The sequence below is a fragment of the Diadema antillarum genome, unplaced genomic scaffold (assembly GCF_040938485.1).
Source record: "Diadema antillarum isolate AM-2024a unplaced genomic scaffold, OU_Dant_1.0 seq00000546_RagTag, whole genome shotgun sequence".
Lineage (NCBI taxonomy): Eukaryota > Metazoa > Echinodermata > Echinoidea > Diadematoida > Diadematidae > Diadema > Diadema antillarum.
This window is the reverse complement of record NW_027271492.1, coordinates 598,140-624,059: the sequence shown is the minus strand read 5'-3', so window position 1 is coordinate 624,059 and position 25,920 is coordinate 598,140. Positions and strand designations below refer to the sequence as shown.

The window sequence follows — 25,920 nt, the reverse complement described above, 5'->3', positions numbered from 1 at the left end:
TACCAGCTCTCTCGTTTTAAGGAAAACAACAATTTCTGCACCCATAAGTCTGTAGGTATCAACGGTACGGTGTATTCGAATTAATTTCAAGGGGGGGGGGGGGGGGTTGCTCTGTCTTTATTTCTTATGCACAACATTGGCATCAATGTAAATCGAAGGCATTGACCACCAACCAAGCAGCAGTAGGACGCACCTGTTACGTTTTCCTATGTCAAGATGTCATCAACATATTAGGGAAACTACGTAGAAGCTTTAGGGTGGAGACAGTTGAAAAAGTGGTTTATTAACGGGATCCATACTGAATTCTGAAATGCCTATAGACTTAATATGCAGGACGCAAGGTTCCCATATGGAACGGTTTAAGATGATAGCATTGTTGACTTCCATGTGAAGATAAGAAGCACTGATATTCCTCTACAGAAGTGAACTAGCAGTATATGAATTAGAGCCATTTGCCTGTCTCTTTTGTCGTGAAACCATGTTATATTGTACCTCTCTAAATAAAATATTTAATATTTTCTTTTTTTGTGTGTGTAAGTTTACAATTCCTCGGTCAACTTATTAATGAAAGATTCAATGTACTTTATGTTTATTTTCTGGGAACTACTTAACCCTATTTCAGAAGCCCTGACAACTTTTTTTCTTCTTCTTCTTGGGGGGGGGGGGGTGCCTGAAGAGTCTCATCTTTAACATTTGTTTTGTTTTGTTGCTTTTAATATCAGCAGTGCAAAGTCTAGTCATAATGAAGATGCTTTGTTGAGAAGATTGTAAAATAGAAGATGGGAGAGTGGCAAGGAACCGATCAAATTGTTATGAGAGTAACTCTGCTTGTAACTATGATGCATCAAAATTCACATAAATAATTAGGAAATGTAATGTACTGTGAAAGCTGTTACTCTCACACACAAATATTTTTTATGCATGAGAAGGCTCACAGAAATTTTCGGGAGATGCTGTTTTCGTGATTTGACTCCAAGGCTATTGTAAGTGCGCTAATGTCTGTAAGTTTGCTTTGCAAATTTGAAGCGATCAAGATGAGGTGGTGACATTATTGTGTGTTGCTAAATTTGCAGCTCAGCATGGAATTACAAAATTCACGAAAGTCAAATCCTGGCAAAAATTACAGCGTTTACAGTACTCCCCTCTGTGCATAGCTTATTTGAAACCTTGATTCCTGCAGCCTTCAAACCTTACAGCTGAAAGTACCGTGTAAATTAAAACACTCTGATGTTGAGATTCTGAAAGAAACTCAGTCCTTCTTGATCAAGAGTTGACTAGAGTGGGAGTGTGTGTTCCGATTGGATATGCTGCTGATCATGCCAAAATAACGCCACACATATTTGCTGTGTTGCACACGCTTTTATCAACAATTCCTGCTGAGTAAGAGAAAAATTTGAGAAGAGTTTTGAAGATCGTATTTTGTCATCACAAATTCAACGATAAATATGACCTGCTCTTGTCAATGTACATACAAGAAAATAAATGCACTAACAGACATGAAAGAGTCCGAGTGGTTTCCTTATCTGGAATGAAAGACAGACAAACAAACAAAGCAGAAAGAGAGAGGCACATTTTCAACTTAATTATTCACCAGACTTTAGTGATATCCCTGGTATGTTTAACAACCTTGATATCATAACTTATTTCATTTATTCACATCTGTTGCCTATATTTTATCTTTCACTTTAAAGATTGTACATGGTTTACACTGTACAGTGTACATACACCACCGGTGCATGTAGGGCCTACAAATAATGAAGTAATTGTAACAAACTTTAAAGGCACTAGTGAAGCATAGATGCAATGAATAGATGAACTTGTTTGTTTGTTTGATTTGCTTGGTTTTAATCCAGTTTTTTCAACCCCGACAGCCTGACATGAAGATGTGATGAAGCATGATTGGACTTCTGTGCAATCTGGAATAGTATCACATGCTTCCCGGTATATAACATGCAGAATTTCCCCAGATATGTTCTTCAAAGGTTGCCAAATCCCATGTACCCCAGGCTTTCATCACGGAGGCACGACCACTCTGGCATAATCTTAAATCGTTCTTTGTGTGCATAACTTGTTTCACAGTGCTCAGTTTGTGGATGTGTTGTCAGCAATGATTTTGGTGCTAGAGTGGGGGGGGGGGGGATGAAATGCCTTCACAGAAACATGCAGGAAAAAAGAGGGGTTGGAATGATAGAGCCTTCTTTCTTTCTTTCTTTCTTTCTTTCTTTCAGTTTTGCTGTGCCATGAACTTTGGACAGTTTGTACAGTGTTATGGGGAGTTTGTGCTGATTAGCACTTTAAAGCCCAGGAAGGATTAAAGAGAGGAGTAGTGCATTTTTTTGTGATATACTGCAACAGTGGAAATTTTTGTGAAATTGACTTTTGAGAGTGCAATTTGATAATGATATGAAATTCATAAATTTTGTACATTGCTAACTGTTGATGCTGTACAAGTTATAGCATTGATTCACATAGACGCTGAGTAAAGGAAAGTATAAGCAGATAATTGCACGCTAATTCATGTTGGCACTGGTATCACAGAGCACGTAATGCGCCAATGAGGTTTCGAGAACTGCAAAAATGTTGTGTGAGTACGATATTTGATATTTGAGATACATCAGTCACTGAGTGCATTCTATTGAGTTTGTCAAGATGGAGAAACATATAGATACATGTACTTAGTAATGTGGATTATGCGCATTTCAGGGTGTTCAGTGATATTTTATGCAGTGGAATAGACAAGAGTAAGCTTCAGTACAGATGGAAGAAGACTTGAGGGGGGAAAAAGAAACAATTGACCGGTATTGTCAAAGAGATGATGTCATTTTTTTTTTTTTACAGTGTAAGTGTCACACTCTTTCGAAGAGTATAAAAGCACAAAAATGGCATGTGATACTGTATAGATAAAAAAATAAACAAAACGTAACAAAAGGCACACACACACACACACCCACACACACACACACACACACACACACACACATACTTGGAAGCTTCGTTTGATGCCAGTTTATACAGGAGAGATGCTCGTCGCTTTGTATCATCACAAGAACAAACGTCAGAATTTTTTTTTTCCTGTTAATTTTAAAGTAAGACTGAATGAGAGTGATTTATGATTGGCTGCAGTCACATTGGCTCAGCCTCGCAGGCTTCAGAATGCTGTCTTTTGTTGGTTCATCACCAAAATGATGATTGTTATAAAAAATTGCTTGTGTATGTTTTGTAAAAGTATCCAAATAAAAAGCGGTATCTTGCTTATCACCATAACCATTGAGTGTTTTTGTTTCTTCTTTTACTTGTCTTGCTTGGAATTGACCTTGCAAATGTTTTTATAAAATGTCTTAAGTCAGAGGGAGAAAGAATGCTTTTAATAAATAATTGTTATAAGCCTTTGATATCCTGAAATGTTCACACAGTCTCAGTCCAATTGATGACTATGATGACATTTTGATAGTGATAATTGTAATCATAATGGTAATTGTGATGGTGATTATGACGATGTTGATGATGAAGATGATAATAAAAGTGTTATTATTACAATTTCCTTGAATTTCCATGCAAATTATGGTGATTGATAAGAATATGATGATTGATGATGACAACAAAAATTATGATTGGTGCTATATGATTCGTTACACCAACCATCCAATTACATGAGAATCTATTTTTTGTTATGTAGTGAAGTTAAATATATTATCATAATGATACACACACACACACATACACTAGAGAGAGAGGGAGATAAGTGTATATATGTTCACTATATATTATTTACATGTATATACATGTATATTATGGATAGAGACATTCTGTATTTGAATTAAAAAGAAAAGAAAAGCACACATTCTATTAGTGGACAGGCTGTTTCATGACCTCCACTCTCTTGAAGGTTTAAGCAGTTACGGGCCCCAGGTTTTATAACAGTTGCAGAAAAATAAAAGCCAATGACCTAATTCCAGTCCCAGGGTAGGGTATACACCAAACAGTGTGCACCAGACTTACATCATTGCCCATATGTGTACCAACTGACAGAAATCTAAATATTTACAGAGATGGCAGACCTGTGATTGGGGATCCTCTTCATCATAAGATATACAAAGAAAATATTGAAGATAATTGGGGTGCTGTGGTATAGTGGATATCAAGACGACTCCCGACTCCCAATCGGAAGACCCGAGTTCGATTTTCGCTCAGTGCTTACGTCTTTGGACAGTATGTGTTTATCCACCATGTCCCTCTCGACCCAGGTGTAGAAATGGGTACCTCGCTAGGGTAATGATATTGTCAGGGATCTCTAAGGTAGAACAGTGTCAACACTGAATAGGCTATACCCTGAATGAAGAATACCCAAGAAGACATTTTTTTGTATTTTTTTGTTTTAACCATAAGGTGGTTGCCGAATAGTTTTAGGTATCACACACACTCCCCAGCCGACAGCCATCTCCACAGTGGTGTAAAATAAACCAAAAATCAAGCCGCAATCCAATTGTGGTAATCAATCAAGTTCTTATATACCACGAGTGTGCATAGTTTTGGTACTGTATCATGATAAAACATAAACGCCTGAATTTATGATTATGATAGCGCTTTGCGAAATTATGAAAAGATCGTACTCATCTCTGCTGACCGCTCTAAGAGCGAATGAGAATAGCAATAGCTCCAAAAGCAGCAGGATGTGTACCCTATGTGTATACATGAATGTTCATTGTGCTTAGATAAAAAAGAAAGAAAAAAATCCTAATATGAACTATGCAGAATGGTAGTAGGTAAATAAAACAAAAAACAAAAACAAAAGCGCAGTACTTAAGTGATTGATTTTTAAAGTGATTTTTTTTTTAAGTGATTTGAATTGTTTTGGCATAGGAGGTCTCTGCTTTCGAAACTAAACGCATAAGGATTATTTACATCGTCGGACCCCAAACATTACGTAATACGAAGAGACGACCTCTGCACATTGAACACAATATTCTTCCCGCCCTGTTTGCGCTAGTGATAAAAACACAGAAAGACAAATCCAGCTTTTACAGGGATTCTCTCAATTCTGTAGCATCACGTGACAATAGATTACGGCATATCAACTTACGGGACCTGTTCCTCCGAACGGGTCTAGGGCAATTACCCCCTTGGCAATTACCCCGGACCCTTCCCCTGGCCCTACTTCTAATCCTAATCCTGAACCTAATCCTAACCCTAACCCAAACTCCTAACCCTGAACTTAATCCTAACCCTAACCCAAACTCCTAACACTAAACCTAACCCTAACCCTAATCTTTACTCTAAACTTACCTCTAGCCAGTATTTAGCCGGGGGTAATTGCCCTCTGGGGGTAATTGCCCGGATACGCCTCCGAACCATTATTTTTTTTGGGAGATTTTCCAGTCACGATTGTAAGGCACAGTAAGCTGGACAGGAATCTGTGACAACGTATTGTTTGCATTCCCTGTGTAGCAATAATGGTGGTATCAATGAAAATAATAGTAGTGATGAAAATAAGAAAATAATAGTGATAACAACAATATTACCATTGTTGATATAATAACAAGTTGTATCACTGTCATTTTTGCTACGCTGATGATGATTATCATTTTGACATTCGAAGATAGTGATATAAGTGCAACGGACCATCTCCATCTATACTGATGCTGCGGGGGGGGGGGTTGAGACGACCTGTTGTGCAATTTAAAAAAAAACAACACTGTTGATGGAAATTTGCCTATAATGTATATAGAATTGCACCAATAATATGGCATAAATGAGGCGATTTAGCGTACAAATCGATTGCTTCGTTTACGTAATGTGTCAATAGGGCGTTATCGTTGAAGAAGAAAAAAAGAACCTCTACCCATACTCTACCGAATGTGCGTGTGCAAGTAAATATTTGCTGGTGTGTGTGTTGTCCGTTGGGATCGTGTTCTTATATTGGAATCTTACGTAATTGAGATATCGAAGAGCCCCGAATTCTGGTAACACTGGAGGTTCTCATATATAAAGCCAGCCGACACAAACGGACGTCATTTCTCGTTGGTGATTTTTATCTGGAGAGAGGTATACATTTGCTATCTTTCTGGCGTTATCGGTAAGTTTTATATTGTACTCGTGTAGTGCTGCACCACTATGTAGTTGGTTTATCCAGGGAGGTGGAAGAGAACCACCTACCTGGCTTATTGAAAACATGGAAATCGTACGTATCTCAGATTCTGTTTCTACTACAGAGTAAAATCGAATGAACAGGATGGGAGGGAAATTTACGGGAGTTTAAACCCCATTTTTGTTTTTGTTTTTTATGAATCCGCCACGAAGTGTCGCCGGATATGTTTTTGGATTGTCCGCCCGTCCGTCCGTCCTTCGATCCGTCTTTCCGTCCGTCTTTCCGTCCGTCCGTAATCAATTTTGTGGACAGCGTAACTACAAAACCGTAGGAGGTATCCTAATGAAACTTGACATATATCATGTATGAGAGGGCGAAGTTGTGCCTGTCAGCTGTTGAGTGCACATGGTCAAGGTCAAAGGCCAAAAGGTCGAGATCAAATGCTCAAAATGTCACTATTTCCCCCATATCTTTGCAGTGCCTAAAGGTATTTTCTTGAAACTTGGTGTATACATGTACTACCAAATAATGATTCTCCAGAGAGAGTTTCAGGTCATGCAGTCAAAGGTCAGAGGTCAAGTGAAAATGTCAAAATTTCCCTTTTTTTTGGTCTATATCGCAATAGTTCAAGGTATCTTCATGGAACTTAGTGCATATGCATGTACTGACTGGCAGTAATTATCTATTGAATTTGGGGTCATGGGTCAAAGATCAAGGTCAACTCCTCAAAATTTCACTATTTTCCTCATACACTGTATTTATGCAATACCTGCAGGATAATAAACTTCATATATACATGTATTACCCAATAGAGATTCTCTTGGAAGTTTCTTGCAAAAGGTCAAAGGTCAGAGGTCAAGTGAAAGTGCTAAATTTCACTTCTTCGTCCATGTCTCGGAAGTGACTCAAGGTATCATGAAACTTACAGCATATTTATGCATGTTCTGCACCTGACAGTGATTCTCTAGGGAATTTTAGGGTCATAAGGTCAAAGGTCAAAGGATGGGTTACATGCTAAAAAAATTTACTGAAATTACACTTTTTGTCCATACCTTGAAAATTACTCAATGCATGAACTTATAAAAGGGTCAAAAGTCAAGTAAAAATCCTCACATCCACAAATACCTGTACTATTAGACAGTACGGCCATTCATCCAATTAAACCTAGTTCAAGGAAAGTGAACATTCAACACATTTGTGACAAACATGTCACTTTAATATTTTGCCAGTTATGGGAAACTATTATCACACATCATACATTGTAGTATAAACCTATTAGGAGCATTATGCATTATGGCGGAGGCATACCAGTCGCCATGTGTCGACATTTCTAGTCTTTTTAAAGACAGTGGGATCATTGGTGACATTCAAAGTGATGTGCACATTTAATGGGATGATGATCCACGATCACGACGTCGTATCTACGTATCAAAATTGTCTCAAATTTACACTGTCAATTGTTTGGTTGGTGGTAAGGGTTGTGTTCTCTTTTTCTAATTTTTGAATAGTAAGAATAATTGAATTATTTGGTGCAGACTTCTTCTCGGATCACATTCGGCATTCTGGAGTTGCTTATAACCTGGAAAAGTCGACTCTTTTTCAGGGAGAAGCAAAATTAGTTAGGGCCTATAGATGTATCAAATTAGTAAGATTAGATAACTGATAATCATATCGCGCCTCTTTTCACTTGATGCACAAAGTGCTATCTTTTAAGACCAGAGAAGGGAATTATTTTCATGATTGCTAATGTGTATATATATATATATGTATTGTCTTATTTATTTTATATATATTTTGTATGATTCAATCTCGACAGCTGCTCCCTATATTCGACATGAAGCTCCACGTATTTCTCGTCCTGGTTGCTGCTGCTGCAGTCAGCGCACAGAGGCCATGCTGTTCTCCGAAACAATTCATGGGAGGAATCGGTAATAAGCTGCTGACAACAGCATAATCAAGGGCCTGTGGAAATAAAATTTAGCCAAATTAATGAAGTTTTCAGTTATTGCTACACGTAGGTGCTTTTTTTTGCGACAACGGAATTGTGTTTTGGCTTTGTCAATGATGAGGATAATGATAATGATAATGATGATGATGATGATGGTGTTACCAATTAATCATTTCAACTATTTAGGCCTGTAATGTTATCATCCGTGCAGGCTTCAATCCAGTGTTAGCTCTGCCTCTGGGAAGCACCGAGATACTTTGGAACATTAAAAATCACTGTTCCACTATTTCGTTCGCTTTATTAAATCAGATACAATTGTCGTTGATATCATTGTTGTCGTGCACGTAATCTACGTTGTTTTACGTCGCAATATATGTCTGCGTATCATTATGCCTATAGTTTTTTCTCTTGTATATCAGGTCGTTACACTCTATAATTTTGAAGATATCGAGCTACTAGTACATTTACCTCAACCTATTTCTTTCGAATCGATGGTATTGGGTAGGTGTATTCTTTACGGATAAATGACAAATACATTCCCCTATGCCTTTAACATCAGGCACTACTAGTGTTTATACGTCATCCGAGGGTACTCAGCCATCTGCTTCCTTCCTCTACGGGGCCTTTGACTTTGAGGAAAGAAAATTTGGTTTCGACATGTCGATTGACTACCTCAACGGCACAACGACGCTTTTCAAGATCATCCAACACTACGGCGAGGTATACTCTCTAAAAAAAAGAAATTAAAATAAAAAAAAAATTGAGTGAAAATTTTCACTCTTGAAGGAGTGAATACACAAAAAGAGTGCATTTAGCGTGAAATTGGAGTGAAGTTTGTGTGGAAATGTTCATTTTCACTCTTTTTAGAGTGACCTCAGGGATCACTCCAAAATCTTCGAGTGATCCCTGAGGTCACTCCAAAACCAGTGAAAATGAACATTTTCACTCAAAATTCACTGCAATTTCACTCTAAATTCACTTTTTTTTTGTATTCAGTCCTTCAAGAGTGAATATTTTCACTCGATTTTTTTTTTAGAGAGAGTGTGTAATGCATGGCTCGTCATTGGCACTTGTCCGCTCGACCGGTGCCAGTAAGACTGTATGTCGTGCAAGTGAAGATGTAGAATTATGCTGCAAGTTACTTGCCAGAGGGGCAAGTAAACTTTGGGCTTTTATACACCTGTATATGAAAATCGGAATCTGATTCTCATGTCAATTCCGCAACAGTGTTTCAAAGCCGCAATTTACCATTAGGAGCAGTGATTTTTTTTTTTTTTTTAAAGTGCGAGTTGCAGCAGTTTGTGCATACTCTCTAAAAAAGATCGAGTGAAAATACTAACTCTTGAAAGAGTGCATACAAAAAAGAGTGAATTTTGAGTGAAAATGTTCATTTCCACTCATTTTGGAGTGACCTCGGGGATCACTCGAAGATTTTGGAGTGATCCCTGAGGTCACTCGAAAACGAGTGAAAATGAACATTTTTACTCAAAATTCACTCCAATTTTACCCTAAATTCACTCTTTTCTGTTATTCATTCCTTCAAGAGTGAATATTTTCACTCGATATTTTTTAGATAGTAGCTCAGCAAAACATCCTATATCTCATGAATTCTTTGCAAAAAAAAAGTCTCGAATATAAGGAGATTGCACTAATTTTCTCAATAAACCATAACTGCAGACGGTTTATTCTAGAAAGTATTTTAACAAAAAGTTTTATTGTTCACATTTTGTACGTTTAACAATACTTAATATTGATTATGCTGATTAACATTTTTACATTAGTTGTTTCTATGTCCAATTCACATTTTAGAACTATTTGAAGCACTAAAACATTGATTTTTCCATCTGCAATATCATGGTACATATAGTAGCTTGACTGTAGGTCCCGTAAAACGTGTTTTCATTTAGGGCAAGCAAATACGTGAAAATGAATGATTTTACTTGTCCGATGGGCAAATGAAGGCAGAATTAATTTCGGACCTGCAGAAAATGGTTGAGAAATTTATTTACCCCCTTTGAATCCTCTGTCAATGGAGAAGGAAACTATTAATGCCACTAGCCATTTAATATTTAGTCACAAGGATGCCTACAAAAAATAGTAACAGTCTTACTTTCGTCTGTGTCTTCATTGTGATAAATCTTTCCAGAAGAACTTGATTTCTGTGACTTCCCGTGTTGTTTGGCTGCATGGATTTGATAAGATATGCAATGTTCTGTTTCTGTTAGTTTAATCCGTTTCGTGCAATCAACCGCATGCAACATGGATTTTTTTCATCTACTCTTCTAACTTTGACAGAAAACTCAATGGGTTATACTTGCTAACTATGGACTCTGTTTGGAGCAGCCAGCCTTCGAACCCGAACCAACTAACTGCGTCCACGGCAAGTGAATTCATTCATTCATCATTTAATACAATAGACTTCTTCGCAGTTTACATAGGTAAATCCATTTGCTTTTGTGTTAAAAAGTTCCGTGGATGTTTCCGAACGTTCTTTCACTACAACGTAATGCAACCGTTCAGGCGCTGCAATGACATTGCCCATTACAACTGTGTGTCTCATGACAACTATATATGTATTTCATCACATCGTATTTCTCAGAGACACTTTATCTGATCATGGGCAGTATGTATATCCTAACTGATTAGCGAAAAGAAAAAAAAAAGAGGAAAAGTAATGAAGTATCACAACGTATATTCATGCATGCGAATATTACAAAGTGCATCACGCCAAAACATTCAAGCGAATGAATGACCAGAGATGACGATTGAATATGATAATGATAATGTATTTTCACAACCAAAAAGGGATAGCATTGCAACTATCTTATAATTATTCCACTCTATGACGTCTCCGAGTTAAGAGGTTCAACTCTTCTACACGAGCTGTAGAGTGATTTTTTTTTTTTTTTTTGGGGGGGGGGGACGGGGATCACCCGTGTTCAAAGATTTTGGCAGGAATTGGAAGTATGACCTCTGCAATTATCATTGTTATTATAATTATTATAATTATTATTATTATTATTATTATTATTATTATTATCATTATCATTATCATCATTATCATTATCATCATCATAGTAAGTCGTTGCATTTTTCTTCAGAGGGTTCTAGATATGGCGGTAATTTTGTGATGGGCGGTCCAAACGGACTCAAGGTGAAGTCGTACAGCTACGAGTACCATCCGTGGGAGGCTCTTCAGGGGGTTTCGACCGCCACGGTGACAGAGGACTCGTGCTTCTTCGTCGGCTCTACTTTCCTCGGGACGAGATTCGACCTACCCAAAGGCAGTAAGTATAATGACAATGAGAGTGATGGTGATGATGATGATGATTATGATTATGGTAATGATTTCATAAGGAAAATAAGGATAAGGATAATTAGACATAATATACATTATAATATGATAAATTAGACAGTTATGTTACTAATGCTATCGTTCACGCAAATCTTTATTTCTAAATGTACATGATCAACCTCACTCGATGGGGGTTGTTTGACAGTATCGAATAATACTCACATTTTTAACGTTGGACAGATTCACACACAAAAAAAAATGTAGGCCTAATCACAGCCCTCTTACGGAACATGGTATAGCTATGAAATAGTGCTCCATGCTCTTATACCAAGGACCATATACTACTGGGGTAACCCCATAGCACGCAGGACGCACATTTCTTATAACTTATAAATGTGTCGAGCGGGACATTAATGGTAGGCATTAGTACACATAAACCGTTCGAGTCAAACTGTATATAATCTCCTTGGATGTACTAATTTAAGTCCAACCAGGGAGGAGGCCTTCCGGTTCGATTCATAAACTTGTGCTTAAACACGTGCTTGAGCCTCACGCGGCATATTAAGGTGCCTTTCACTTAATAAACTATAACTTTCATGTGTATTAGAGAAGGGTGAAACTCCGATGCATATCTATCCCCTGAATTACGTTACATGTTAACCCAGCTGCTTTTATTATTGACTTTGTTATATGATAGCTTCTCTCTTCGAGACATCCGGATCAATCAACATCACAGTGGGAATTGAAGAGCCAGAACGATGGCTAAGACTTCCCGAACTTTGCCGGAAACAGGTTAGGCATCATCCTGATTATCACATTTATTTTTGCAGCATCGTGTATTTCCCCCACCTATATTTTGCTTTCATAGTACACACTATTTTTGTTGCCTTTCTCCTGAATTCATTAACAACCGACGTTCTTTAAATCAGAGAATTAGAGAATTCGCACGTTACTTTCTTTTTCTTGCAGCAAAGTGGTGATTTTCCTGTCACTTTTTTTAATATTTTTTTTGTGGTTCTAGACTGCATAGGTGATACAAGAGATTCCTTATCATTGCTTTAATTTTCATGTATTAAGTTTTACCCGTGTCTGTAAAGGAATTCTTAATCAATCTAATAATTAGGACAACTAAGCTGTCTTCTCCGCTTCGTTGATAGTCTAAACAATGAAGGAATTCTCTGTCTATAATCGCTCTAGAGCCGTAACTTCACGGCTCTGAGTCGCTCATAGTCGCATCTCCCTCCGCGCTCATTCTACACCATACTTTTTGTTAAAATACATGTAATTATGACTCAAACGCTGCGTAATGTCAAATGCATTTTCCCCTTCAAGACTCATTTACCGGTACTTCCCCTTTTCACAGAGCAACATGACGTCATCAGCCCTTCCCAAAGACATGCCGGACCTTAGCAAGATCCACATCCCGCGTTTCTTCTAGAATTGAGGAGGAACATATGGCACCTACACCATCAGTAGACCCTGACGTATCATACCTGATTCAAGTTGATATGATTCCAATAACAGTATTGATAATTTGACACCATGGTTTTCGTTCATACAACATTACGACTGAACGGTTCAATTTACTGTTTCTTTATCTAAACTGATTAAAAAAAACCAGACACACACAATAGTAACCAAGCTTACATGTGGTGTTGGTGAACCAATAGTGTTCTCACAGCGTCTCATCATCGCAGTTAAATTCATCATCGCATAATCGGCCTAAACGTACCTCATACACATATCAAAATATTGTGCAGATCAGTTGTAGGCCTACACGTTAAAAAAAAAGTGTGATTAGAAGGAAAGCTGTGCGTGCTTTAAAAACTGAATAAACTGACCGAAGATCAGACTAAAGCTGTGTCTTTGACTCTATTTCTTTTTTCGAAGTAAAACTAGCTGCTAGAGTTCCTGTCAGCAAGAGAGAGAGAGGGAGAGAGAGAGAGAGAGAGAGAGGGAGAGAGAGGGAGGGAGAGAAAAAGAGGGAGCGCGTCGAGTGGGGGCGCTCTTTATTGTGTACTGAGTATGACTGAAATCCTAACCGTGTAGAGTGAGCATTGTCTTCATGATCTTTGAGCCTCTGTCTATTCTGTTTAGAATTATTGTTTTCCATTGGGAGCAGTGATTTAAAAGTAGACATGTTCCAGTTATCAAATTTCATGCCTATGTGTTAAAAGTAGGTCAATTGCATCACGATGCATTCTAACATATAAAACTTTCGCAAAAACGCATCAAGTATAAAAGAAGAAAAGGAGACACTTTTTTTTCCCTTGATAAATCATAACCGTAGACAGTTTATTCTAGAAACAATTTTGATAAAACAAATGTTTACATTGTGTATACTATTACAAATATTTCAAGGGGGATCGTATAGTTTTGGTTGAGACCTAATTTCAAGTTTCTAGCATTTTTGGTGAGATAATGAGAAACCTCTTATGAAATATGAAAGAGCATGTAATTCCATGACGAATTCAACGTTTATTTGATGAAAATTGGTTTTGAAATGGCTGAGATATCCAAAACACAGCTATGCTTATAAAGTGTGGGACCCACCTTTTATTACGATCGCTTTGTTTTACTTTTTTTAAACTTGTTTTTGGATGTTTCAGTAATTCCAAACCCGATTTTCATAAAATAAACTTTGAATTCCTCTTAAAATGGTATGCTCTGTACTATTTCATAAGTGTTTTCTTGGTATCTCGCAAAAAGTTAAAAGCCCAGTTCTCATCTCCACCAATACTGTACCATCCCTTTAACATTAATTATAAGGCCTACTGATTGACATTTTTTCTCTCTTTTTTTCTATCCCTAACTCACGTTTTAGAACTATTTTTAAGCACTAAAGCAGTTTTTTTTTTTTTTAATCTGTAAAATGGGTCCTGAGATTAACATCCGCCTTCAAAGTGGTCGAGGGGTTGGTCCCAGCCCTGCCTGTTGAAAACTTTCTTTAAGACCAAAGCGAAATATCACAGCAAAGAAATTGGAAGATTGTAACGTAGACAACATTGAAGAGAAATACATTGCAAATCATATAAAGTGTTACTCGGTAAGATATTGTAATACAGAGCAACTGAAAAAAAATTCTTTTTTGTGAAAACAACTCTGGCTGGGAACCAGCTCCCCTCCGAAGTTGTCAATAGCATATCACCTGAAGCATTCAAAGCAAAGATTGAGAAAAGTTATCTTCGATCAGACTATTCAAAGTACCACGCGCCCTCTCTTGTCCGGTGCCTTACACCGAAATGTCCCTGCACTGTACTACATCCAGATCCAGATCCAGGTGGTAAATAGTACCTCGAAACTCTGTTTAGGACATGAGCGTTACTTAGGATTTTTATTGAGTTTAGATATGTGATTTAAGTTCAAGATTATAAGAACAAAAAAATGGATTTACCCATTTCTGAGAATCCCAGCTTAATTTGAGATTAAAGCTAGTGAGAAATAAATGGAATAATTAGAGTGTCAATTTGAATACCTTCAAAATTATTTCTTGTTATAATTTGCAAGTACAGTATTATTAGAAAAAAATCTCTATTTAATGATGACCTATAGAAAATTCAAATGACATCATCTGTTTTTGCATTCAAAGTCTTCAAGGAATATATTATTTCTTTTATGTATTAGTACACATTATCAAACTTAAAACAAACAGAACAGTGCGTGCAAGTGCAACTGAAACAACCGAGTTCTGGTTTCACATGTTTTCAGAAAATAATATATTGTGTACAACTACAAAAATACATAATTCCAATTACATGCGTTGATGACGAAATAACCTCATTATTTCGTTAATCTTCGGAATTTCACACTTCGCATTCCCTGTATAATGATGATATCAATAATAATGGTAATGATATCAAGACGGATGATAGTGATAACGGTATACATTATGATTGTTGATACTTTTATCATTATCATTTTTTTCTGCGCTGATGATCATTACCATTATGGCATTTATGGGCCATCTAGATCTATACAGATGCTAAAAGAGCAATAAATCAAAAAGACGTATTACGTAATATAAAAAACTTGTAATTAAAATTGCCTTTCATTGACAGAATGAATAGAATTGCAATTAAATAATAAATGATTGTCATACAATAAGAAGGCCATTTTTGTGTTTTGGGGGTAGTTAGATGATTATAGACTCAGAAGAATGATCGAGGCATGACTGGTGCTGCTTCTCGTTGGATTCGGAATGTTAAGAGTCTTTCTTTATTCACTATTCCTCGATATGATCCAATGCATTAACACTGTACATTTTTACAAAACATCTCTCCCTCGACTTTCCGGTGTTGTTTATACATTGATTTTGTATACGTCGCTTATATTATGAGATGTGGTAAAAACAAATGGCGGCGGGGGGGGGGGGGGAGCTGAAAGGAAGTGGGAATAGAAAGTGGCTGTTAGCATGTCAGAAGATTAGTTGATCTTGACCGAGAGAAAGGAACCAGAAAACTGATAAGGAGCTTGACTGAGGAAGGGTGGCTGTGAAATGGATGTAGTGTCTGGGAAGGATGACTATGAAATGAATGAGACATGCAGTTCACAGCTACCCCATATAGACACAATACTTCTTGTACACTATGCAGGCACAATAGCCATTTAGCGTACAAAAGCGATTGCTTCGTCATGATTGTCCCACATGACCAACATTACGTAATGTGTCAATATGGCGTTAGACTCTACCGAATGTGCGCGTGCAAGTAAATATTTGCTGGTGTGTGTTGTTCGTTGGGATCTTACGTATTTGAGATGACGAGGAGTCCCGTATTCTGTTAAAAAGCCAGCCGCGGCTTAAACGGACGTCATTTCTCGTTGGTGGCTTTTATCTGGAGAGAGATAGGTCTATATACATTTGTCATCGTTCTGGCGTATTGGTAAGTTGTTTTTTTTTTTAATCGTATACTCGTGTATATAGTGCTGCATCACTATGAAGTTGATTATCGAAGACATTTTGCTGCTATGAATGGAAATCGTACGTATCTCACCGTTTCTGTTACAGAGTGAAATCAAATGAACAGGATGGGAGGGAAATCTAAGGGGATTTAACCCCCATATTTGTTTCTTTTTCTTTTTCTTTTCTTTTTTTTAAGACAGTGGGATTTGTGACATCCAAAGTAATTGGCACATTTAATGGGGTGATGATCACGATGTACGTATCTATGTATCAATTGGATGTCTCAAATTTCCTCTGTCGTTTGCTGGTGATAGTAGTTGTCTTCTTTTTCCCTAATTTTTGAATAGTACGAATGATTTATTGGCGCAAACTATACTTCTCGGATCACCTTTAGCATTCTGGTTTTGCTTATCACCTGGAAAAGCCGACTCTATTTCAGGGAGAAGCAAAATGAATTAGGGCATTTATGTATCAAATTAGTAAGATTTGATAACTGACAATCATATTGCGTCTCTTTTCACTTGATGCATAAAGTGCTACATTTTTTGTGACCAAGGCAATTACTTTCATAATGGCGCTTATATGTATATGTATGCATGTATGTATGTATGTAATGTATGTATGTATGCATGTATGTATATATATATATATATATATATATATATATATATATATATATATATATTCATATGTATATAATATTGTCTTATTTACTTTATATATTTTGTTTGCCTGATTCAATCCCGACAGCTGCTCCCTATATTCGAGATGAAGCTTCAAGTATTTCTCGTCCTGGTTGCTGCTGCTGCAGTCAGCGCACAGAGGCCGTGCTGCTCTCCAAAACAATACATGACAGGAATCGGTAATAAGCTGCTGAGATCAGAATAGGACTTGTCAAAATAAAATTTAGCCAAGCTAATGAAGTCTTCAATTATTGCTACACGTAGTTGCTTTGTTGGCGACAACGGAATTGTTTGGGGTTTTTTCGGGGGGGGGGGGGGGAGGGGGCTTTGCCTGCACAACTTGCATACAAAACGATGATGATAATGGTGCCCCTAAAATGAAGAAAATGATGAGGATAATATTAATAATGATTATGATACAAATAATAATAATAATGATAATAATAATAATAATAATAATAATAATGATAATAACAATAATAATAATGATAATAGTAATAAATAATAATAATAATAATAATAATAATAATTATTATTATTATTATTTTTATCATTATTTATAATAATCATCATCATCATTATAAAGAGGAAGAGTGAAAATGATGGCATTACCAATCATTTCAACTATTTAGGCCTATATGGATCCATGCAGGCTTGAATAATCCAGTCTTAGCTCTGCTTCTGAGAAGCACCGAGATGCTTTAGAACGCCCAAAACCTTCCACTATTTTGTTTGCTTAATTAATCCTTTGGAAGATACAATTATCGTTGTTATGATTGTTGTCGTGCACGTAATCTACGTTGTTTTACGTCGCGTACCATTATGCCTATAGCTTATTTCTTGTATATCAGGTTGTTACACTCTACAATTTTGAAGATATCGAGCTACATGTATATTCACTTCAACGTATTTCTCATGTATCGATTGTATAGGGTAGGTGAATTCTTCACAGATAAAAGAAAAATAACTTCCCTTATCCCTTTAATAACTTCAGGCACTACTGGTGTTTATACGTCACCCGAGGGCACTCAACCTTCCACTACGTTCATCTATGGTGCTTTTGATTTTGAAGAACGAAAATTTGGTTTCGACATATCGGTTGACTACCTCAACGGCACTACATTGTTCTTCAAGATCATCCAACACTACGCCGAGGTACATATAGAGTAATACAAGGTTCGGCATTGACAGTTGGGTGTCCGTTGAGCCGGGGCTAGTAAGATTATATGTCATGCAACTAGATATGCTACAAGTTGCTTGCCAGATAGGGGCAAGTAAAATATTAACTTCAATATGAAAATCAGTATCCGACCCTCAAGTCAATTACTAAATTGACCCTATAATTTGACATGATAAGTGCTTGTGTATTTCGGGGACGTGAAAATGTGAAAAATTATGATTTACTTGTGCTATCGTGAAAGATTTACTCCCTTTGAATTCATTTGAAACAAATTTGAAACTAATGTGAAACTACTTATGAGACATGAAAGAGTATACAATTCTAAGATGTATTAAAAGATAATTGATGAAAATCGGCTTTGAAAATGTCTGAGACATAAAAAAAAAAAATTTTGATATAAATAAATAAACAAAGTGATGATCTCAGTAAAAGGTAGTCCCCACATTTCATTAGGACCTCTTTGTTTCCGGATATCTCCAATCAGGAAAAAAAAACAACAACACAATTTTTGTCAAGTAAACTTTGAATTGCTCTTTGATAATAGAATTATTGTACGCTCTTTCATACTTCATAAGAGTCCTCTCATTATCTAAAAACAAAAACAAAAAAAAACAAAAAACTCACAAAAAAACAGGGGCGGGGAATTCCCTAAAGGGGCGGGGGTTGTCGCAAATAATATTTCTGGTGCTACTTCCGGGTTTCATCTGGGTTTTTTTCTTTTTATTTCTTTTGTTTTAACAACATTCAATAAAGAGGAGCGCGCGCCGGTGCGTCCCCTCTGGATTCGCCACTTTGAAAGGGTGAACCAATACTATGAATTTGTGCGGCAAGTCAAGGAAGGAGAAAACTAATGCTACGTTTACACCATGTTTCCGGCGAATCGTAGTGCGACGTGGATAGCTCTTAAAAACAGCCTTAATTTCGTTAGTTCTGTGTCTGCATTGTGTTAAATCTTTCCAGAAGAACTTGATTTCTGTGACTTTCTGCGTTCTTTGTCTGCATTGATTTGATGAGGTTTCCAATGTTCTGTTTCAGTGAGTTTATTCAGCTTCATGAAATCAGGTCCGTACAGCGTGGAATTAAATTATAATGTACTTTGCATGTTGCAAATGTTGAAAAATGTTTTGCGAAATATGTTTTGCCTGTATTTTTTTCTTATTCTCTATTGAGTGTTTTAAGTCATTTTTTTCTTTTTCTTGTTTTATTTACTTTAATTTTGTACTTTAGTATGTAACTTTGTATTTTGATTGATTGATTGATTTATTGTATTTCTGAATTTCTTTTCATACAAAAATCAAAATAATACAAAGTCAATTGAACGAACTAATTGAATACATTATGATATAATTTGAATCTAATGGTTAAAACTGGTAAATGATTAATTCAACATTTTTTTAACACAATGCAAAATGAAAACAAACAGGCATTATTTCATGCATACACTTGTGCAATCGTAGGATCCCGTGTATCTGTCGTTCAAAGACAAAATTAAGAAACTCTAGGTGTAGCAGAAGTACAGGGGACCATCATCACAAGCAAACGCTTGACGAGGTCAATGGCCTCAGAAATGATTGTCTGAACAATACCACATGGCAAGAATATAATATTCTATGTTTAATTATAGTTGTATCGTTCTTATGCAGGGCCCCATTGTAAATCAGTTTGTTTGTTTTTTTCTAACTAAATGGGCTACCCTGTGAGAATAAAAAGAATGAGTAAATAAATTAGTGAATGAATAAATAAAAAATGAATGAATTAGAATAAATAGATAAATAAATACATAGGTAAATAGATAAATAAATAAATAAATAAATAAATAACTAAATAAATAAATAGATAAATAAATATGTCTTCCTGAAATACTCTCTAACTTTGACAGAAAACTCAATGGGTCATCCTTGCCAACGAAGGACTGTGTTTGGAACAGCCAGCCTATGAACCCGAACCATCTAACTGCATTCACGGCAAGTGAATTCATTCATTCATTAAAAGACCAGTTCGCAGTAAGCGATGATTCGAAAGACCCCGAATTTTACACCATTGAAGCAAATCAGCTGTAAAGCTATAGATATCATCTATTTTTTAGTATGTAAATCCATCTTGTGTTTTTTTTTTTATTAATGAGCTCACTCGGAAATTTAGAAATGTGAATAGTCCAGGCGATGTCCACGAAATTGCTCATTCAATCCAATTCAGTTCAATTCAATTCAGTTCAATTCAATTCAATTCAATTCAATTCAATTCAATTCAATTCAATTCAATTCAATTCAATTTAGTTCATTTATTCAATGCTTTCTTTTTCCATTAAAACATAATACAAAATAAATCAGGAGTTATAACATAGGCATGTATTCAACTTTCAATAATAGATGTATGTATTTTTGCTACCAAAAAGGGATAATACTATATTACAACTGTTTCATATTCCTTTCGTGTGGCGTCGCCGAGTTTGGAGAGTTCATCTCTTCGAGCGCGCTATGACGCCATTTTCAGCATTGATACTTTTTTTTTTTGGGGGGGGGGGGGGGATCGGGAGTATTCGTGTTCAAAGATGTTCAGATGTTGGCAGACATTGGAAGTATGACCTCATGTAAATGCGCTTTGTGATTATTATTATTTTTAGTAGTAATATTATTGTTTTCATTTCATTGTTATTGTTATTATTATCTTCACTATCATTATCCTAGTGAATTATTGTATTTTTCTTCAGAGGGTTCTAGATATGACGGTAATTTCGTGTCGGGCGGTCCAAACGGACTCAAGGTGAAGTCCTACACCTATGACTACAAGAAACCGTCGGAGACTCTTCAGGGACTTTCGACCATCACGGTGACCGAGGACTCGTGCTTCTTTGTCGGCTCTTCTTTCCTCGGGACGAGAAACGACATACCCAAAGGCTGTAAGTATAATATTAAAGTGAGCTGTCAGATTTTCGGGGCGGACGTTTAGACAACGATTGCGTTCGTCCGTTCTCCTCTGTACCTACGTCGACGTGCTGCGAAGTAGGTTCAGATTACGCAAGGACGCAGCCTATTCGAAGTACAGTGTAACTAATATAGCGCCCCATAGGATCATTGCATCAACTAGCTCTCTGCGTCGTGATTTGAGCGGACGCAAAAATGGCCCAGAACGCATAGTGAAAACTCAGACGACGCGAGATCGATTTTTGATAAGCGATTTTGTGCGGATGCGCTGAACATTTTTTCCCCCTCTGAACGTCCGCGTCGCGAAAATCTGAAGCTCCCTATATTGATGACATTGTATAGTGATGGTGGTGGTGATGTTGATGATGATTATGGTAATTTCATAAGACGAAAGAGATAAATAAGACCCCATTATCATGATACTAATGCCAATGCTATTGTTCGAGTAGATTTTTATCAATGTGCATGCTCAATCTCCCTCGATGGGGTTCGGGGGGGGGGGGGGAGGTTTACGGACCACTTTCACTATTTTGTTTGACAGTTTATCAATTTTAACAGTCACATTTTCATCATTGAACAGATTCACAAGTGTAATCCTAATCACAGCTCTCTTATATGGAGCGTATCATTAAATAGTGCTCCATGATAATCACCAAGGACCCTATGCCATATTGGGCTAACTCTAGCACTCTACATCAGGAATCACATTACACTAAACTGTATACTGCGTCGAGAGGAACAACAATACGAGTACATGACTGTATCATATCTGGTCCTAGCAATATACATACTGTTTGAGTCCAACTGTATAGAGATGTAGGCCCTATAAGTCCAACCATGGAGGTGACCTCTCTGGTCGAACACAGAGAACTAATGTGCTTGCACTTTAGCTTGTTCAGGTGCTGTTCCCTTATATAACTTATTTAAAGGGGTGGCTAGTAACTGATCAGTGGGAATCAGTGGGAATGCTGCCGGATGATTGTTCCAATTCTTGTGGGATTCATTTAAAGATACGTTATGTATCTATTGTTGTGTGAAAATTATTTGCGGTCTTATATTCAAGTAATGTGCAGTTTAATACCCCATCACTGTACAGGCATGCTAGCCTGGAACCATTAAACTGCACGTACATTACTTGAGTATGAGACCATTCTGAAGCAAATAATTTTCACACGACAATAGATACATAATGTACTCTTAAATGGATCCCACAAGAATTGGAACAATCATGCCCCAGCATTCCCACTGATTCCCACTGATTCCCACTTATCAGTTACTAGCTATCCCCTTTAAAGAAGGGTGAAACTCCGTTGCCTCTATCCTCTATTGACATACATCACGGTGCTAATCTAGCTGCTTTTTATGCTGACTTTGTTACACTATAGCTTCTATCTTCGAGACTTCCGGATTTATCGACACCAAAGTCGGAATTGAAGACCCAGAACGATGGTTACGACTCCCTGAACTCTGCCGGAAACAGGTCAGACATTGTCCATTTTTCACCTTTTTAATGTTTTTTTTTTCCCAACTTTATTATATATATATATTATATATGTATATATATATATATATATATATATATATATATATATATATCGTTTAGCATCATGTTTCCCCCCTTCTTAATTTGCAATCGTATAGCAAAAGCTCTAAATATTTTCCATACCTGTCTACCAATTTCATTGGTCCTTGTCATATTTTCCCGGTACACGTGGTTCAGTGAACAGTGTCCGGGCACTATCATTGGTATTCTATATTTTTTTTTCCCAACCGGTGTATCTCAAAATAATTACATGTATATTGTTATAGAATAGTATATCATTTACTCATTATTTATCTAGCGATCCACGTCCGACAAGCCGCTTTGCTTTTTAGTGGATCACTATTTTCCATAATCGAATTTATTTTCCGCTCGCCCACGAAGTATTTATACAGTGTTTTTCCTAATTATTGTACATAATAAAATATGTTGTTCTATAATTTGTCTCGTATATATATTACATGAATCTTTTGCAAACGTTTGAACAATATTATTTCATCACATGTATACTTTGTACTATGTTTTTGATTTTCGATGATTGGAAATAAACTATGATTGAATTGAATTGATATCATTAACATCCGACGACGTTTTAATCAGATGATACGCACGTTGTTGTTGTTGTTGTTTTCTTGCAGCAAAGTTGTCATTTCCTTGTCATTAAAATCTTTGTGGTTGTGATTGCTTAGGTGATACATCCTACCAATAGAAGAATTCCCCCTTTTTTTTATTAGCGCATAGTCTCAGCGCCCTCTACGCTCATTCTACACTGTACTCTTTGTTGACTACTGGTATATGAATTATTAAAGATTTTACTCAAAGCTGCGTAATGTCAAATGTATTTTAACCTATAAGACTCATTTACCGGTACTGCCCCTTTTCACAGAGCAACATGACGTCATCAGCCCTTCCCAAAGATATGCCGGACCTTAGCAAGATCCACATCCCGCGTTTCTTCTAGAATTGATGGAGGAATCTATGGCACCTACACCATCTACTCGTAGACCCTGACGTATCATACCTGATTCAAGTTGATACGACTTTAATAACAGTATTGATAATTTGACACCATGGTTTTCGTTCATACAACATTACAACTGAACGGTTCAATGTACTGTTTCTTCATTTAAGCTGATAAAAAACAACGCACACACACACACACACACACCCACCCACCAGAAATCAAGCTTACATATTGTGATGCATATAAACCAATAAATTGAATGTTCTCAGTGTCTCATCATCGCAGTTAAATTTATCATCGTATAATCGGCCTACTACACGTACCACATACACAGACGGATGAATAAAATATTATTGTGCAGATCATTAGGCTTACACGTTTCTTTTTTTTTTTTTAGTGTATGATGAGAACGGAAATCTGTGGCATGCTTTGAAAAATGAATAAACTGACGAAAGATCAGACTACATCTGAGTCTTTGATTTTATTTTATTTTCGAAGCAAAACTAGCTGCTACAGTTCCTGACATCAAGAGAAAGAGGGAGAGAGAGAGAGAGAGAGAGAGACGGAATGAGGAAGGGAGAATGTCAAGTGAGGGCGCTCTTTATTGTGTATCAAGTATGACTGTAAATCTAGAACAGTGTAGAATGAGCATTGCCTTCATGATCTTTGAGCATCTGTCTATTCTGTTAAGAGCTATTGTTTTCCATCAGGAGCAGTAATCTAATAACATTTTCGAGTTATCAAATAGCTCATGCACATTCTTAGGTCAATTGTATCACAAAACATCCTACCATGTAAAACTTTCGCAATAACGCATCAAGTATAAGGAGAAAAGGAGACACTTTTTTTCCCCTCAATTTTTATAAACCATAACTGCGGACTGTTTATTCTAGAAATAATTTTAACAGAACTGTTGTTAAAATTGTGCTCATTTAAAGATACTTTACATTGATCATAAGGTCTACTGATTGACATGTTTACATTTTTCTATCACTTACACACCTTTTAGAACTATTTTGAAGCACTCTAAATAAAGCAGGCAATTTTAATCTACAAAATGGTAAATAGTGCCTCTAGTCTCTGTTTTAAGCTAGCACATGACGTGAGCGTTACTTAGGATTTGTTTTGAGTTTAGATATCTGATTGAAGATTGAGATCATAATCCAATATAGATTCATCCATTTCTTTGAGTCTGAGCTTAATTTGAGATTAAAGCTTGTGAGAAATAAATAGAATAATTAGCGTGTCAATTTGACTACCTTCAAAATTATGTCTTGTTACATGTTGGAAGTGCAGTATTTTTAGAAAAAAAGAAACAAATTTCTCTATTTGAATGATGACCTTTAGAAAATTGAAATGGCATCGTCTGTCTTCCCATTCAAGCTCTTCAAGGAATATACATGTATTTTTTTTTTAATGTACATTGGTACACATAGGAAACTCAAACAAACAGAACAGTATACCAATGCAAATGTAACTGATACAATCGAGTTCTGGTTCCACATGTTTTCAGAATATAATATGACATTGTGTACTCCTACAATATCATTACAATCACATCATCACATGCATTGATGACGAAATAACCTCATTATTTCGTTCTTCAGAATTATTCTGAGTTTCGAAGAGATTGTCCTGTCGTCGATAAAAAATGTAAAAAACTCCACAAAACCACCTATTGGCTTTGTAAAAGGGAAAAGGGTTTACAGGGGCGGATCCAGTATTCCGTAAAGGGGGGGGGGGTGCAAGAAAAAAAAGGCTTCAGTACAATTTTCTGGTGCCACCAAAGAGATTCTATAATCTCTTTGGGTGCCACTACAATAAAAAAGAAGAAGAAGATAAATGGGGGGGGGGGGCACAAGCACCCCTTTCATTCTCTTTTATCTTATATTTCTTTTGTTTTAAGAAAAAATAAAGGTGCCACCCCCCATCCGCCACCGATCTATCGTTTTAATCAAATTTTCGACAAAGAAATGGATACGATGATGTTATTTCGATACAATAAAACCCCATAGAGTGACTTGAGAGGCAATGTAATCACTTGTGTCTCTCCCCATAGATTGAGACTCCTAACGCGAATATGCGCAGAAACTCCTCAACCAAATTTCAATACTTTATTTTTGTCCTATATTTGATAAAATCTTTACTAATACATTGATGGCATGGAGTGTCATGTCATTGAATCTCTATGACCCACTCAATTTTCTTCACAAGTCAACAGTGCTTTTATCTCAACTTGGGACATTCTCTTTGGGAATAACAATTTTAAACTTGCGGAAAAAACCCCCAACACAATAGAAGATTTTGAACCATCTGTATCACCCATTACAATTATACATGCATGCGATAAATTACAGGGATGGTATAGTTTTGGTTAAGATGGGGCTTTGGGTTTACAACC

The 25,920-nt window shown here is 36.6% G+C and overlaps 2 protein-coding genes across 2 annotated transcripts; both read left to right on the top strand.

Annotated features, from left to right (window-relative positions):
* The first annotated feature begins 7,919 nt into the window (after positions 1-7,919).
* Positions 7,920-12,766, top strand: LOC139734754 (development-specific protein LVN1.2-like). The gene is made up of 5 exons (XM_071645550.1): positions 7,920-8,013; positions 8,593-8,753; positions 11,137-11,320; positions 12,026-12,120; positions 12,692-12,766. The coding sequence occupies exons 1-5, from the start codon at positions 7,920-7,922 to the stop codon at positions 12,764-12,766; spliced, it is 609 nt and encodes a 202-aa protein (XP_071501651.1).
* A 4,230-nt stretch (positions 12,767-16,996) lies between these two features.
* On the top strand, positions 16,997-23,516 carry LOC139734753 (development-specific protein LVN1.2-like). The gene is made up of 6 exons (XM_071645549.1): positions 16,997-17,090; positions 17,906-18,066; positions 19,971-20,055; positions 20,802-20,990; positions 22,401-22,495; positions 23,442-23,516. The coding sequence occupies exons 1-6, from the start codon at positions 16,997-16,999 to the stop codon at positions 23,514-23,516; spliced, it is 699 nt and encodes a 232-aa protein (XP_071501650.1).
* Positions 23,517-25,920: the final 2,404 nt, after the last annotated feature.

Excerpts from the sequence above, each read along its gene's own strand:
- LOC139734754 (XM_071645550.1), top strand. The coding sequence starts at position 7,920 with ATGAAGCTCCACGTATTTCTCGTCCTGGTTGCTGCTGCTGCAGTCAGC. Across the intron at positions 8,014-8,592 it reads ACAATTCATGGGAGGAATCG|GCACTACTAGTGTTTATACG; the intron begins GTAATAAGCTGC and ends CTTTAACATCAG. Across the intron at positions 11,321-12,025 it reads ATTCGACCTACCCAAAGGCA|CTTCTCTCTTCGAGACATCC; the intron begins GTAAGTATAATG and ends GTTATATGATAG.
- LOC139734753 (XM_071645549.1), top strand. The coding sequence starts at position 16,997 with ATGAAGCTTCAAGTATTTCTCGTCCTGGTTGCTGCTGCTGCAGTCAGC. Across the intron at positions 17,091-17,905 it reads ACAATACATGACAGGAATCG|GCACTACTGGTGTTTATACG; the intron begins GTAATAAGCTGC and ends TAATAACTTCAG. Across the intron at positions 22,496-23,441 it reads CTGAACTCTGCCGGAAACAG|AGCAACATGACGTCATCAGC; the intron begins GTCAGACATTGT and ends CCCTTTTCACAG.